General features: G+C 42.8%; 1 protein-coding gene across 1 annotated transcript; it reads left to right on the top strand.

Annotated features, from left to right (window-relative positions):
* Positions 1-9,652: 9,652 nt before the first annotated feature.
* Positions 9,653-15,417, top strand: foxa1 (forkhead box A1). The gene is made up of 2 exons (XM_032546350.1): positions 9,653-9,891; positions 11,775-15,417. The coding sequence occupies exons 1-2, from the start codon at positions 9,826-9,828 to the stop codon at positions 12,942-12,944; spliced, it is 1,236 nt and encodes a 411-aa protein (XP_032402241.1). The 5' UTR covers positions 9,653-9,825; the 3' UTR covers positions 12,945-15,417.
* Positions 15,418-16,873: the final 1,456 nt, after the last annotated feature.

Raw genomic sequence — 16,873 nt, 5'->3', positions numbered from 1 at the left:
TACATGTCATACTAATGGAACAGATACAGAGTTAGTTAGCTCACCTTATGGATGAAGCCAAGTGAGGCAAAGATTGTAGTGAGTTTAGCTTTTTATTCTTCTCTGCAATCTGTACCCTCCCTAAAGGATTGTCTAATCAGTTTCAATCTGTTTACATATGACTGATGGCAGTCACACATAAACATGGTTATGTAAGTTGCAGTGTGTGTGTGTAAGCAGATAACAGAGGTTAAAAGAGATAGAGGGAAAGACAGAATCCCTAACATCCATGGTGTTCAACATCAGGGTGCTCAAACATTGTTGTGAGTTTAATGGTGAAAATAAAACAAGGCCAAAAATCTGGAACGAAATAATCCAATTTTCACAAGTGTTTGTCTTCTATGTGTTTAGAAAGTGGCTTCCTGTTTGCTGGAGCCCAGCACTAAAGAAGACAGGAAATGTTTCCCCTCAGACTGTCTTTATCACAGGGGCGGCCCGGTTGGTAGAGCACGTGCACCATGTTCAGAGGCTAGTCCTCAACACGGTTCTCCCGGGTCATTTGGTCATTTGCTGCATGTCTTCTCCACCCTAAGGGCAATTAGTGCCAATAAATAAAAATAAAAAGTCTTCGACGTGGCGTGGCACATTGTTTGGAGCGGGCGCCATTATAAACCTCGACTCGGCGATCCTGAGTTCCTTTCCCCTTCCTTTCTGATTACTGTGCAATAAAGGCTGTAAATTCAGAAAAAATGCTGCTCTCCGCCCCCAACATAGACTTTGTCAAATGGGGTGTCATGTGACTTTTGAAGGTTATCTGGCTTATGCGCCATTGTAATAATATCTGAACCCTCCTGTCATTCAAACAAACTGAAATGTGGAGCAACGCAAAAGTATTAAAATCTTTCAATAGACTTTCTCTAAGTCTGCCACAGTTTCATCTCAAGCCTGTCTGGACCAATGGACAGTAGCACTTTATGACGGGCCGTGTGGCTGGCCACCCTGGACATTATCTTTAGGGTGTAACACAAAAAGCACATTTTCTATTGTTTACTGAATATAGCCATACAGTACATCACTTGAGGCTAATGAGATGTTAGCATCTGAGTTGGACATTCCTATTCAGTGCTAAATTAAAGGGCTAATCGTTTTTTAAGGAACATTTGACGACGTTGGCAGTAATGGCATCTGTTTTCCCCAATAGAAGGCCACTGAGGTTAATGTTGTTCGGATGTGCTACAATAATACTCGACTTTAATTTTCTCTGGTCTCCTCCCTGACGACATGTTTATCCAGTGTTTCATGTGTTTCATGTATTTACTCCATCCAGATCAGACTATTGCAACCCAAAATCGACTGGTATCCACTTTAATCTTTAGTATCCAGAACTAATGATCTTGATTTATTTGAATCAAGATCATTGATCTTGATTCAAATCAATGTTTCATAGTTTATTTCATTTAAACTATAAAATAAGTTTAAATCTTATTTCATAGATTTAAACTGGACTTATTTACCTTCTCCATAAATTCCTTTACTTTTATGGTGAAATTTTGTTGCACAGATTAAATGAAATTATAATTAAACTTATTTGTTCCTGTGGTAATGTGTAATCTGTTAGCTCTGACGCCATCTGGTGGCAGTAGTTGACTGTTGCATCTCTTCCAGTGGATTTATTTCATGTACCGTCCTATGGTTTGGTGTAATGGATTTACAGAATACATGAATAATCTTCAAATTGGATAATTTGAAGTTTAGTGGAGCAGCTCGCTTTGTACTTTGTTGTCATTATTCTACAAGTGTTAAAAATGCCTGTTATAGATAGATTAAACTACTAACTTTGTGGGTTTTTTTTTTTTTTTTTTTTAGAAATATTGTTCATACTAGAACTCCTGGGATTGTGTTTCAATATATATTGTTTAGTTAAAATACAGATTTTCATTTTACTAGACATGACAAAAAGAGATGTTTTTTTTTCTTTTTTTTACCAAATGTTATAACTAATGTACAGAAAAGAAAAGTGTTGTTCTATAGTATGCAACTGATCATATATTTCCATACAACCATCCATTTTCTTCCCCTTTATCCGGGGTCGGGTTGCGGGGGTAGCAGCTTCAGAAGGGAGGCCCAGACTTCTCTCTCCCCAGCCACTTGTTCCAGCTCCTCAGGGGGAATCCCAAGACGTTCCCAGAAACATAGTCCCTCCAGCGTGTCCTGGGTCTTCCCCGGGGCCTCCTCCCGGTGGGACGTGCCCGGAACACCTCACCAGGGAGGCGTCCAGGAGGCATCCTGACCAGATGCCCGAGCCACTTCAACTGGCTCCTCTCGATGTGAAGGAGCAGCGGCTCTACTCTGAGTCCCTCCTGGATGACTGAGCTTCTCACCCTATCTCTAAGGGAGAGCCCAGACACCCTACGGAGAGAAAACACATTTCAGCCGCTTGTATCTGTGATCTCGTTCTTTTGGTCATGACCCAAAGCTCATGATCATAGAAGAGGGTGGGAACGTAGATCGACCGGTAAATCGAGAGCTTCGCTCTTTGGCTCAGCTCTCTCTTCACCACGACGGAGCGGTACAGCGCCCGCTTCATAGCAGATGCTGCACCAATCCGCCTGTTGATCTCCCGCTCCTTTCTTCCCTCATTCGTGAACAAGATCCTGAGATATTTGAACTCCTCCACTTGGGGCAGGACAACCCCCGCCCCGGCCTGGAGAAGGCACTCTACCCTTTTCTGGCTCAAGACCATGGCCTCGGATTTGGAGGCACTGATCCTCATCCCGGCCGCTTCATACTCGGCTGCAAACCGCTCCAGTGAGAGCTGCAGATCACGACCTGATGAAGCCAATAGGACCACATCATCCACCAAAAGCAGAGATGCGATCCTAAGGCCATCAAAACAGATCCCCTCAACACCTTGGCTGGGCCTAGAAATTCTGTCCATGAAAGTGATGAACAGAATCGGTGACAAAGGGCAGCCCTGGCGGAGTCCAACTCTCAAAGGAAATGAGCAACTTACTGCCGGCAATGCGGACCAGACTCTGACACCGGTCATACAGGGACCTGACAGCTCGTATCAAAGGGCCCGGTACCCCATACTCCCGGAGGACCCCCCACATGGCTCCCCGAGGGACACAGTCGAACACCTTCTCCAAGTCCACAAAACACATGTAGACCAGCTGGGTGAACTTCCACGCACCCTCCAGGACCCTGCCGAGGGTGTAGAGCTGGTCCAGTGTTCCACGACCAGGACGAAAACCACACTGCTCTTCCTGAATCCGAGGTTCAACTATCCGACACCCCCCCCTTTTTGAACAGGGGGACCACCATCCCAGTCTGCCAATCCAGGGGAACTGCCCCCGATGTCCATGCAATATTGCAGAGTCGTGTCAGCCAACACAACCCTACAACATCCAGAGCCTTAAGGAACTCCGGGCGGATCTCATCCATCCCCGGGGCCCTGCCACCGAGGAGCTTTTTAACCACCTCGGCGACCTCGTCCCCAGAGATTGGAGAGCCCAACCCAGAGTCCCCAGGCTCAGCTTCCTCAATGGAAGGCATGTTGGTGGGATTGAGGAGGTCTTCGAAGTATTCTGCCCACAACGTCCCGAGTAGAGGTCAGCAGCACACCATCCTCACTATAAACAGTGTTGGTGCTGTACTGCTTCCCCCTCCTGAGACTCCGGATGGTGGACCAGAACCGCCTCGAAGCCGTATGGAAGTCTTTCTCCATGGCCTCTCCAAACTCCTCCCACGGACAATCCATGACGAGCACAGAAGTCCAGCAACAGAACACCGCTCGAGTTCAGATCGGGGGGGCCGTTCCTCCCAACCACGGCCCTCCAGGTCTCACTGTCATTGCCCACGTGAGATTTGAAGTCCCCCAGCAGAACTAGGGAGTCCCCCGTAAGTTTGTGCTTTTGACATTGTCATGTTCCGTGTTTTTCTGTGTGTTTATTTTGAGTTTCCTGTGTCTCTGAGTCTCCGTGTTGTCCTGTCTTCCCCTTGATTGCTCCCAGGTGTTTCTCGTTCCCTGATTGCCTCCTGTGTATTTAGTCTCACCTGTGTCTCTGTGTGGTCGGGTCCTTGTCAATGTGTCTGGTCCATGCGTGTAGCCTGTTGCTACCAGTGTTGAGCCCTAGCCTTCCGCTCTACTGTGCTGCCAGGTTTTGTGGACTTTTGGACTTATTTAAGTATATTGTCATCATTAAACTTCCATCATTCATCTCATCTGGGTCTGCTGCGTCTCCCTCACCGCTTTCTGTTTTCACCGCACTTCATGACAGACCATGTCATTTGTTTTGTTTTTGTTTGATTTCTAAAACTTGTTTTAGTAATGTAATGAAAGATCCTAAACTAACTAACCACCCAACTAACCAACTAACTAACTAACTATGGATAACAGTGTTAGGATGACAAAAAAATCTCTTCAGTGCCAGAGACATAAAAAAGTGCTGGAGAAGGAAGCACTTTGCTTAAAATAAGCAGCTGAATATGTAAATCAACTAAATGAATTAAATGTGAATGTGACACCTGATCAGAGTGAAAATATTTTTCCCAGGAAGCCTTGAGTAAATAGTTCCATCATCTTCCTATGTTTTCTACCCCATGTTCCTGTTGGGAAAAGCTCCCAGAATCCCTCAGGCTGCCAGTCATCAGGATGGTGAGTTCAGGCTCACATTCAGAAATCCTTTATGGCTCCCAAAGACAATGAAATGTTGTTGTAACTCATATTAACTCTAATTCTTCAAAGAGTTATTGTAGATACTGGTGGCTTATGGCAGGAAAGATCTCTGGTAGCAGTCTGTGTTGCAGTGAATCTGAAGAAGCCTCTGATGAAGATGCTCTGTTTTCCCAAGACGGTCTCACGAAGAGGATGGTCAGGGTGGCTCGTAATTTTCTTGATTTTATGAATAATCAATGACTCCCCTGACCTCCTGACCTTCTGAGTTAGTAGCAGCAGTTGTACTGCTCCACTGTAATGAATGCACTGAACTTATATGACACTTTAACAGGCGAATCGCAAAATTAATAAAACATGTAAAGGGTGGAAATATTACGCCTCTCTGTGTCTTGTAATCCTGAGGACAGAATTGAGAGGAGGTGCCAGCATCTCACCAGGCTGTAAGCTCTGCTCCGCCTGCTGAGCTGCACAATGTGATCATATGGAGCAGCAGAGCAGGAGGAGGCACTGCTAAATGAAATCAGTGGAACAGGGATTACCTCTGTAGGCTGTCGTTGATAACGACTGGGGAAAAAAGAAAAGAAAAAGAGTATAAAAAAAAGAAAAAAAATGTAACTAAAAGAAGCTATTGCATTTTTTTGTGATGGAATGTTTGTGTTTTTGAGGGTCCTGCAACGTTTTATTTGTTTTATTTGTTTATTTGTCGCTGAACATCCTCCATGCATGTCATCCATGCATGGAGGATGTTCAGCAGCAGCACGGTGTTGAAGAAAAACATGGCGACATTCTGCTGAAAAATAATGTTTGTGTATGTTTTAAACAGGCGCATTTTAAACAAGGTTTGATTTCCAAAACTTTATTGAAAAAGCAACAACACATCATTTCAACAGGAGAACTTTTCTTCTTAGAAATACGAGGAAACTGGATTCTTAATTTTAAAGGGGCAGTAGTATAATGTAAAATCGACTCTTTGGAACTAACATCATGTTATTCCCTCCTCAAAACCATACCTGATTCTTTCATGCATGTTTGAGAAATCCTTTAATCTCCATGGCAACGATTCATGTAAAACTGTTGGGTGGACCTAGCTCCGCCTTCGAGGACACAGCAGTTTCCACGTTTCTGAGCTTCCGCCTCATAGCTGACTTTCCCACTCAGCTCCTTCAGACTAGCCAGCATCAGCTGAACTCACTATAGGAGCTACTTCTCAGAGCAACGCTGGTAAAACCATTGATAAAGGGTTAATAGAGGAGTTTCAGAAAGGGCAGGGCTTTTTAAAGGGTTTTTCAAGCCGTTAATTATGACATCAAAATTTGTCATATTTGATATAGACAGCATTTTCCTAACAACTGAAGGTAATACAGTTCCTTGATTATTCTTTAAAAAAGGCACTGTGTGCCTGGAAAACGCGTACTGCCCCTTTAAAGACTGAGTCTTGGTTTTATTGTCTCAGAAAGTGACGTGCAGGATTGTGGTTAGAGCGAAGCTTTGGGTTGACCTGGACAGAAAACTCACTGACAATCTGTGCTATTCTAAAAATAATTTTAAAAAATAGAATAACACTGTACAGTTTCATTTGTGTGGGGGTGTGTGTGGGTGTGTGTGTGTGTGTGACTGGTATGGATAAGGCAGAGGTGAAGAGTTCAGCAGAGAAACAAAGCCTTCAACATGACTGTAATAACAGGCTGTGACACACACTCAACTTTGTTGATTCCGAAACAGGTACAGGTCACCTGGAGGTGAGCAGCTGCCACACACACACAGCACAACCTTTGACCTAACCAGAACACTTACACACACCCCCCCCCCCACCCCCCCCCACACACACACACACCCCTGCCCACACACTGCAGAGCTATGTTCTGACAGTTATTGCCAACATCCAAACAGCATCATGGAGCATAAAAAAGGATCCCATCAATGCAATTAAGACTGGTTATGTTTTATCATTTATGAGTAAATCAAGAACACACTTTATGGTGACTTTTGTTCACCACTGAGGGACCAAACTTAAATTTAAAAAACCCAGTTTCCCTCACTGGAGGCTGTGCTGTGCTCAGAGCGCGGGGCGCTGCCAGGCTGTGGAGCCTGTCAGTCTGGGAGAGACGGCCAGGTGAGTCAATCTCTACAGTTACAACATAATTATCAGTGAGGAGCTTTTCATCTGACAGGACGCAGAATTTACACTCCTGTGAGTCACACCGAAACCCCCCAACGAGTTCCACTGAATTCTCAATGACCAGCAGGATCTTCCTCCTCCTCCTCCTCCTCCTCCTCCTCCTCCTCCTCCTCCTCCTCCTCCTCCTCCGCCGTGTCGTCACCGCTTCCGGGTCGGGGTGGGGCTGTCCGGGTCAACCTGGTGCCAAGGTTTTAGTAACATCTTCATTAGTGTTTGAAGGACAGAATGAGATTTAATCTGACACAAATCGTTCAATGTTGTTCAAGCTCTGCATCCAGAACCAGAACCAGAACCAGACATGGTTCTGCAGCATTCAGCTTCTATGCACCACAAATCTGGAAAAAACTTCTAGAAAACTGCAAAACAGCCGAAACACTGAGTTCCTTTGAACCTAGACTAAACCCCTCCTGTTTAGAGCTGCTTTGGAATCATAATAAATGGAACATTAACCAACATATTTGATGTGTGTTGATGATTTGGATCAAATGTAACAAGTTTTCACTATGATGAGATCATAATGAGTTTTTGTTTTCATGTTTTCATGATGTAAAGCACTTTGAGCTGCCGTGTTTCTAAAATGTGCTCTGCAAATAAACTTGATTGATCAAAAAAGGACAAATCTTCCATTGGGTAACCCATGGCAACCTCCAGGACGTTCAGGGTCTCCTCTGCTCCGTCCTGAAGGCCCGGTGGGCCGAGGGTCTGTTGGACAAACAGCCAGAAATAAACTTCTCTCATGCAGCCTTTCTTCTCCTCTTCTTCCTCCCCTCGGTGTTTTGGTGAGAGTGTCCTTTAAGCCTCCAGCTCATCCAGTTAATCCAGTGAGATAATGGTGAACAGTGAGTGGTTGTTCTACTCTGTTACTTCACCATCAGGAGCTTTTTAAACCACCGCATTGGAAAAAAACCCAGAGCACCAACAGACACTGGGGGTTGGGGGGATAATAAAATAAAAAGTCTGTCAGCAATAATAACAATAAAAAATAATCTTCATCATCAACGTTCCAGCTCTACTTTTTTCTTACTTTTAACTGAAAAACCTACTTTGTAGAGATCTTTGGTTTTCAGTCTCTCTCAGGCAGCTGAGGAACTTGAGATCATCAGCGTGAAGGACGAGGAGAGAGAACAGGTTTCAACCGGGTTTCAACCGGGTTTCAACCAGGTTTCAACCGGGTTTCTCCGGTTGACCGGCAGTGAAGGCCGTACCTGACGTCTCATTCTGATCAACAATATTTGATTTTGTTGCACATATTTACATGTTAACAGTAAATTTCTTCAGTTTCACTGAGGAGAGATAATCAGTCACTTCAGTTTCGTTTCTAATAGATATCTTTGGATGAACGCTGATTTTGTTTCTCTATGAAATCGACATGATGTCACAAAGAACTTCTCAAGTTGGATTTGTTGTTTTTCCCCTTCAATCATGAAAAACTGACAAATGTTTTATTAGATCAGCTTTGGAGACACTGAAGGTGAAATGCGACCCCACGACAATTATTAATAACATGGTAGCTGTTAAAATGATGTCACATGTAAATTTGTTCCGTCGTCAATAAAATTTCAACTGAACATTTTAGCTATAAATTATTGAGAATTCAGGAAATATTGGAACAATTTTTGGTGAGTTTTACTTCGAATGGGAACTTTTAAGATCTGCCCTGAGCGCTAGAGCCCAAGTCCCGTTGGGGGCCCCCTGCATGGGGCCCTGAGCAGCAGCTTATTGGTTCCTTCAAACTGTTTGAAGTGAAGATGCTGTTTCGTTTTAAACTCATGAATAAATGTAAACATTATTATTTACAGTGATTTCTGTTTGATCAAGAATTAAACTTTTAAAGCAACTTTTTTTTTCTCTTAATTTTTGAACTTAGTGACTTTTTTAAACTGACTGTGAATCTGAGATTTTTTTTTAAATCACATGAAATCTTGATATTTATTGGACTGGATATTTTCAGGTCGGGTATCAGTCAAAAGTGATGACGCAGCGAGCCGGCCCAAGGCTTAAGCACACTATGCTACTGCTAAGGGCCACATGCATACAGGACAGACTTCTACCACAGAGCCACGTGAAAATGATCATAAAGTCACAATCTAAAGCTGATTTCAATTACACTGCTGCTTCTGTCAGAGATGGTCAAATATGTAGAGTTCTGTGAATAGATCGGCCAGTAATTATCAAACCAGATCTACAATTGCTTTTGAAAGCAAAATAAAAAAAAATAGAAAGAAAAAGAGAGGATGAACCACAAACAAAAGGTCAGTGACTCACAGAGAATGGGCCCCAAATGAAACTCAGCTTAGGGCCCCAGACAACCTGCAAACAGGAGAGCATTAAGAATTTTAGCAAATCCAACAAAAATGACCTTTGATCATGATTGACCTTGGAACATTTTGAAAATTTGAAATATATCAAACAACAGTTTTATTTAGTTTATTTAGCAATAATAATAATAATAATAATAATAATAATAATAATAATAATAATAATAATAATAATTCTGGGCTCTTTCTAAAATGGACTCTAAATATATCAGTCAGAATTTTCTCTTCGTTTGAAGTGATGTAAACCTTCCGAATTTGAAATATTCTAAAGAATATCACCAGGTTTATTTTAAAACAAGATATTTTTTCTCTCTGTCATCTCCTGATGAGTCTCGGGTCTTTGTGGCTGGAAAAGTGATTATCTGCTGCAGAAACGGAGCAGCAGCTCAGTCTCTCTGTGTGAATTCAACGAATGAAGAAATGAGAAGTTGTGAGAGGAGGGAGGTGATGAAGGCTGAACCTATAGGAGAAGGAGGATCACAGCAGTCCGCAGGTCACCATCACCTCCTCCCTCTTCCTCCTCCTGCTCTTCTTTACTCCTCTCTCCGCTCCGCTCCGCTTGACTCGACTCGGCGCTTCTATCCGGACCGGGAGGCTCACACTCAGGGAGCGGGACAGGTTCACCCGGAGCGGGAGCAGCAGGGTCCGTGTTCCGGCTGCGGGCCGCCGTCATGCTGGGCACGGTGAAGATGGAAGGCCACGAAGCTCCGGACTGGAGCGGATACTACAGCGAGGAGGTCGGTCACTCTCCGCCCGCTTTAACGGCGCTGGAGCCGGGTCAGCCGCTCCGCATCCTCCCGGGATTAATCCAGAGGAGCCACAAAAAAAAAAAAAAATACCCGCAGATTTTATTTCATTTTGTTTTTCTGTTTAAAAAAAAAAAAAAATCCTGAAGCAGATTGAATCTGTTTATTAAGATTCATAAAGTAATTACAAATCATTGAAGTTATAAAGCGGGGTTCAGATTTGGATAAAGCAGAGAAAAAAAACCCTGAAGATTTGAAGAATATAAAAAGAAACAAAGCAAGAACCGCGTGCAAATCGGGCCTGATTTTATTTATTCCAAAACATTCAAAGAAAAATAATCAACTACGTGAAAGTAAAATAATATTGATGATTGGGACTTTCGTTTTGATTATTATTCTTTGAGTAAATTGTGTAATAATTACGTGTCTTTTATTTATTCTCAGTGTAAGTTAGAAGACCATTTAAAAGCTTATTGTCATAAATTATTTTCTAATCTACACGTATAATAACTGAAATCCTAAATATGGAAGAAAAAAAACTAATCCGGGATTTGCTATTGATTAATTATTAATCATTGCACGTGGTTTTGATCATTATTCCTAATGATCAAAACGGAATTTTTGCTTCAAATTCATTCATTCACTCAGGTCAGAAAATGACTTCAAACCCTCAGACACCCACTGCTCACACACACACACCGACCTCAAACCAAGAATAACTGTTTATCAATTACAGATTTTATTTAACAGCATTAAAAATATTTAAGCAACGATATTTCAAAAGCTCAGTATCAGAGAAATTTGTTTTATCATGCAAGGTTTTTGTACATGTACGTGATTTAACATTTCCTCATTTAAATGAACAAATAATGTATTATGTAAACAAACAGGAAACAAGAAAATAATGAAAAATATAACAGAGTCATACTTCATCCGGTTAAAATCTTAAGGAAAATGAAAATGCTCCTAAACGTGAATATTTCTGCTATTATCCACATAAGTTTCTTTTCAGAGATTAGATATCAGCAGTCTTATACACTTCTTTTTAGACCTTTATCCAGAGGGGTTGGGGGGGCGGGGGGTGGACAGAGATGGGGCACACAGAGACACACTGGACATTATGCAAGGACAAATTAGACTGTCCACTTAACTGAACATGCATGTGTTTGGATTATAACTTCAGCGATGTGTGTGTGAGATGTTGATGAGTTCTCATCATTTGATTGCGCTAAGGGAGCAATCAGGTGGTGTTGATTCCTTAAATGAATTTTTTTTTATTGAGTTTAGACAAAAAGAGATAAACACTGACTTCTGCGTTAACAAAGGGGAAATGTGGTTGAAAGGTTTGAGGAGAAAAGACATTCACATAAAGACGTTTTCTGATGTTACATTGGGGTTAAGTTTTGGGCTAACCAAGCATGTGTCTTCATCTTTGTCCAGGCTGAATGTGGACGGGACCTTTGGGCCCAGAAAGGGTTCTATATATTTTTAGGCTACATAAAGACAAGGTCTGGCCAACCTGAAATAGTCATAATAGGATGTCTGTGGATCCTTGGTGTGTGGGGAGTAAGTGGTGGGTTGTAGGAAATGTTGAAATGGAAAGATTTGATCTGGTCCACGTGGTCCTGGTTTAATGACCCTAGTTCTTTTGACCAAACTCATGCTGGCCCAGAATGTTTTGCTTCCGATGGCTCCGACCAGAGAGCAGGTTATGATACTGTTTTTAAAACAAGTGATGGCATTTCAGCATTGATGCTCATTGTTGACCTTTAGTTGAACCTGACTGTAAATCATCCTGACTGATTCTTGAGTCTACCACTAATGTTCACTCCATCTTCAAATGAAAGTTGACTCGTCCTCTGTCCTCCCTGCAGGTGTACTCTCCGATGGCAGGCACTGGGATGGGTTCTGGTCTTGGAATGGCGTCCATGTCTGGCTACATGTCGAGCGGTGGCACCACGTCGGGCTCCTTCAACATGTCGTACAGCGGTACCGGTCTCAGTCCGTCCCCCGTAGGAGGGATGGGGGGCTCCGCTCCAGCGCCTATGTCGAGCTTAGGTGGGGGTGTGGCTTCCATGGGTGGGCCTCTGAGCCCGTCCAGTATGAACTCGGTGTCGGCCCAGCAGGCCTCCTTGGGTCTGAACCCGTATGGAAGCATGAGTCCCAACATGGGCTCCGGCATGGCGTACGGTAGTGGTGGACTGAACCGAAGCCGTGACAACAAGACGTTCAGACGGAGCTACCCTCACGCAAAACCCCCCTACTCCTACATCTCACTCATCACTATGGCGATCCAGCAGGCGCCAAGTAAGATGCTGACTCTCAGTGAGATCTACCAGTGGATCATGGACCTGTTCCCCTACTATCGGCAAAACCAGCAACGCTGGCAGAACTCCATCCGCCACTCGCTGTCCTTCAATGACTGCTTCGTCAAGGTTTCCCGTTCGCCCGACAAACCGGGGAAAGGTTCGTACTGGACCCTGCACCCAGACTCAGGCAACATGTTTGAGAACGGCTGTTACTTGCGACGTCAAAAGAGATTTAAGTGCGAGAAGAAGACTCCGGGGAAACCAGACGGGAGGAAGGAGCATATGGGAGCAGGGGGCGGCCGTTGTACCTCTCCTGCCGGAGATTCTGCCAAACCCGTCGGACTTCTGGACTCATCTGTGGCCTCCTCCAGCCAGACGGGCTCCCCCACCGGCCTGGATCTGAGGGGAGGTGTTGGAGGGGTGTCTGACCTGAAGGTATCCAGCTCTCAGTTATTGTCTTCCCTGTCACTTCCTCCCCACTCCATGGCCCATGAAACTCCTCTGCATATAAAAGGAGACCCCCACTACTCTTTCAACCACCCGTTTTCCATCAACAACTTAATGTCGTCTTCGGAGCAGCAGCACAAACTGGACCTGAAGGCCTATGAGGCTCTACAGTACTCTTCTTACAATGGTGGGGGGGCGTCCGGTCTTGGGGGGAGGACCATGGAGCCTCTTGAGGCCTCCTACTACCAGGGCATGTACCCCAGACCGCTCCTGAACAGCTCATCATAGCCGCTGCATGGCGCACACTTCCTGTCTGGACTTGGACCTTCTGCATGCAGCTGTCCTGGACTTCCTGTCTGATAGTGTTGATACTGACCTGTAAGCTAAAGAGAACTCCCCGCACTGTGACCAAACCTTGACACTGACATTTGAATCCTCAGCAAATTAAAACTGACCCCGGGTCTGTGGTCTTCTTTCATGCTTTTAAGATACCTTCAGGTCTAAAAACATCAATGCAGGATCTCATTGGTCACATTTATGAGTCCAAAACAGTCCAAGATCTGTGAGCTCAGGATCTGGAGGAATGTTGCTGTTGCGGAATTTGGACTATAGCACTGATGGATCGTTTCTGTCACATAATTCCAAACATTTTGACCTGTAGTGAAGTTGTTGTTGCTTGAAATGCTTTAGTCTGGTTTGGGGCATGCTGTTTTTTCAAAACATAACCTCTGGATTGGTTAAGCCCTTACCTGCCATGAGGACACCGGTGTCCTCAGGGATCCATAGACTTGCATGTATTTGTTTCTGGAGTGACATTTAAGGGGCACAAGACGAAATCAGCATTGGAATGTTTGATCTGGTTGAGGCACCATCATTCCCCTCACTGTAGAATCATTCAAATAGGTAAACCATCTTTTGATAAATTAAAAAGATTTTTTTTTTCTTTGGTTAAACAGTCAAATTTTGCAGAACTTCTGAAATAGATTTTCAGATGTCTTCCTTGCTCCTTAATTCAAGTGTTGGTGTAAGACTGACAGGTATCATGAATTTCTTCATGGACAACATGATACAGAGTGGCATCTCTTTATTTTGGTTTATTGTTGATAGTACCATATAACCAATGCAGACTGGTCAGACAGAGTTACACCTGTTGTCACAAAATGTTGACAAAATCCCAGAAATATTATGTTTATTTTCACTGCATCACTGCAGCTTCACACACAGATGTTGGTTGTGCTCAGTGGCATCCGGTGCGTAACCATCCAAACCTAAAGAACTCATTTTTTAAGAATTAGTGCATTGCTAAGGCGGAAGCCGATGAGCGAGACTGAAAAGCAAGTTAAACTAAAACCTCCAAGCCTTCAGTTCTGCCGGTCCAGAACGCGCCAAATTATCCACATTCTGTCCCGGTTGTGTTCAACCAGTCTCAGGTCAGAGGTCACCTGGATATGATAATGCGCCTGTTATGCCGATGTTTACAGAACGGATCGAGAACCAAGATCAGAAACCATATTTCTCTGTAGAGCATGATGAGGATTTATTTCTCCCACGACCTCCTTTGGATCTCTGGTGACCTCTTGAGAGGTCGCGGCCCTCAGTCTGGACACATGAATGGTGTTTTATTTAAGGGGTCTATTTGTGTAAAATAAAAGACGGAGAGGCTCGGGGGAGGGATCTATATAAATGATGAGGACGATCAATAATAAGCTCTCTCTTTTTCTCTCTCTGTAGTTGAACATGAACTGATCTCGTTAAGATGAACCAAAGCAGTTCAGTCACACAACATGAAAAATGTCTCATTTGTGTTCCGCCTGACCAGAACTCCAACTTGATTATCAGAAAGAATCAAAAAACAATTAGATTTCTGTTCATCAAATCACTCATGAAGCTCCATCAGTGGAAGAAGTGGGTCTGAAGAGTTTATGCAGAGTATTCACATACTTTGTAAATGTCTTCCCTTAGAGAATGAAAGTCATCATTTAGTTAGACAACAGACACGTGTAAAATAGATGAAATGATATTGCATATTTTTTTGTAAATTAGTATTATTTAGGCGAGTAAACGACAGCAGTATTCATAGTTCAAGTGGACCTCATGCGTTCATTCCCATGGCATCCATACAGAAGCAAAGACTTTGCTTTCATTTGAAAAAAAGTTTCGTTTTTTTTTTCTGTCTCTGACCCAAAACAGAGACTAATCCCACAGCCCTGTATCAGCGCACGCCGCAGCAGAGCCAGCAGAACCGTGGCAGCGCTCCAACCGTCTCACCAGCAGAAAAAAAATCCTCCCAGCTGCAATGTCAGAACAACACACTGCTTAACATACACACACACACACACACACACTCGCCCACACAAACCGGCGTTTGCTACATGGTGTTGCACGTTCAGGTGTTCTGGTGTGACCTCTGACCCTGGAGGCTCATCAGAGGAACACGCCGCACTGCACGGTCTGCTCAACTGCGGGTTGGTTAGGGAGCCACGTTATGATCACTCTGATCCTGAATGTTTGACGACTCGACGCAATCACTTCCTGTTCCAGGCCACCTCATCATTCCCATCCGCATGAACGGAGCGAGTGCTGTTCTCTTCTTCGTTTGGATTTTTTTTTTCTTTCTGGAAGAGAAGCCCTGTTTTATCACCCTGCCCTCCCTTCTTGCTGCGCCTCCTTGTTGTGTTTTTGGTCTTTGTTGGTTTTGATTCTGCATGCATGTTCTTAACTTATTCTGTCATTTTCAAATAAAACCGACGAATACAAGAAATATTTGCTTTTTGGCTGATGATTGCTAAAGGTCAGTTTGAATGTGCAAATCATTTTGTTTGGTCAGATCAGTTGGAAGGCTGGTTTAATACGTAGAAACGTTGAGTTACTTTAATTAGAACTTCATAGAAGAGCTTTCCTCTGGTTTTATGTCCAAACTGATCGGTTGATAAATCTATTTTAATTCAGTTGAGTTCAGTTCTGAGAGCCAAATTTCTTCCCATTAAAATAGGTTCTGTTCATATCTAGTTCCTGTCTAGCCTCGCATGATGAACTAAATGTGTGACATGGTTGTTTTTGCTTGGCTAGAATTAATCTGAGCCACGTGTCAAACTCAAGGCTTGTGGGCCAAATCCGGCCCTCCATGGCCCCCTAGAGGGCCGACAATAATTCTGTGCTTAAATATTATTTTATAAGTCAAAAGAAATCAGTTTTTATTTGGACAGTGCCAAATTACATCACTGTAAAAAGATGTTAAACATCATTTCATTTGAACACAGAGGACGTTATAATAAGATATTCGGCCTCAGCCAGCCGTCATATGGACAACAAAATGAAAACGGTTTTCACCAAATTTGGACCAAACAGAATTCTGGGAAACTCCATATGAAAAGTTCCTTCAAATAATATCTGTTGTTATTTGACTGTGCAAAAATTGAATTGAAATATAGAATCTAATTCCATGAAACTTCAGGTTGACTCATTTGACTTTGGGTTAACATAGAGGTTTCAGCAAAAAAAATAAAAATAAAAATATATATACAGTACAGACCAAAAGTTTGGACACACTTTCTCATTGAATTCAATGAGAAAGTGTGTCCAAACTTTTGGTCTGTACTGTATATATATTTATTTTTTCAAGCCAATAAGGACTGTAGAAATAGATAGTGATTTGTATTTTAAACACTTGATTTAATATTTTTACTTTGTTGTAAATTATTCTGTGCAATGAGCAGTGATCAGAAGTTTCAGGGTCTGTAACAGATTTGAATTTAAATGTTTAAACAGCTAATAGACGCTTCAATAAATGAGTTCAAGCGTTTTAAACAAACTTACTGAGCCAAATGAGAGAAAGTCCAACTTATGATAGGATCATTTTTGCTCCCATGTTTTGTTCTTCATGTTAAGAAGAAACAAAAGGAAAAAAGGAGCTGAATTTTGATTTAAAAAAACATTTAAATCTATTTTAACGATGGCGTGTAAAAACCGTTTCCTTGACAACAAGAAAAAAAAAAGAAAAAGAAAGATGTGCAGCAGCTGCCTCAGCTTGTAAGCAAGTTTGGGTTCAACCTCCATGTTGTCGCTACCCGGACGACGAGCCCCGCCTTCTCTGGATGATACACACAAGAATATATATATATATATATATATATATATTTTGAGAAAAATTCAAAATACTAATTTTTGTTTTAATCAGTTTAGATAAAATGATCCAGGATTAGGTTGTCCTGAAAAAA

This window comes from Xiphophorus hellerii, chromosome 19 (assembly GCF_003331165.1).
Source record: "Xiphophorus hellerii strain 12219 chromosome 19, Xiphophorus_hellerii-4.1, whole genome shotgun sequence".
In the NCBI taxonomy this organism is placed as follows: domain Eukaryota; kingdom Metazoa; phylum Chordata; class Actinopteri; order Cyprinodontiformes; family Poeciliidae; genus Xiphophorus; species Xiphophorus hellerii.
Note: the sequence above shows the minus strand (reverse complement) of the source record. Positions and strands in the feature narration are given on the sequence as shown.

Bases quoted from the DNA above. Each gene is read 5' to 3' on its own strand.
- foxa1 (XM_032546350.1), top strand. From the start codon at position 9,826: ATGCTGGGCACGGTGAAGATGGAAGGCCACGAAGCTCCGGACTGGAGC. The intron at 9,892-11,774 runs GTCGGTCACTCT...TCCTCCCTGCAG, and splicing joins GCGGATACTACAGCGAGGAG to GTGTACTCTCCGATGGCAGG.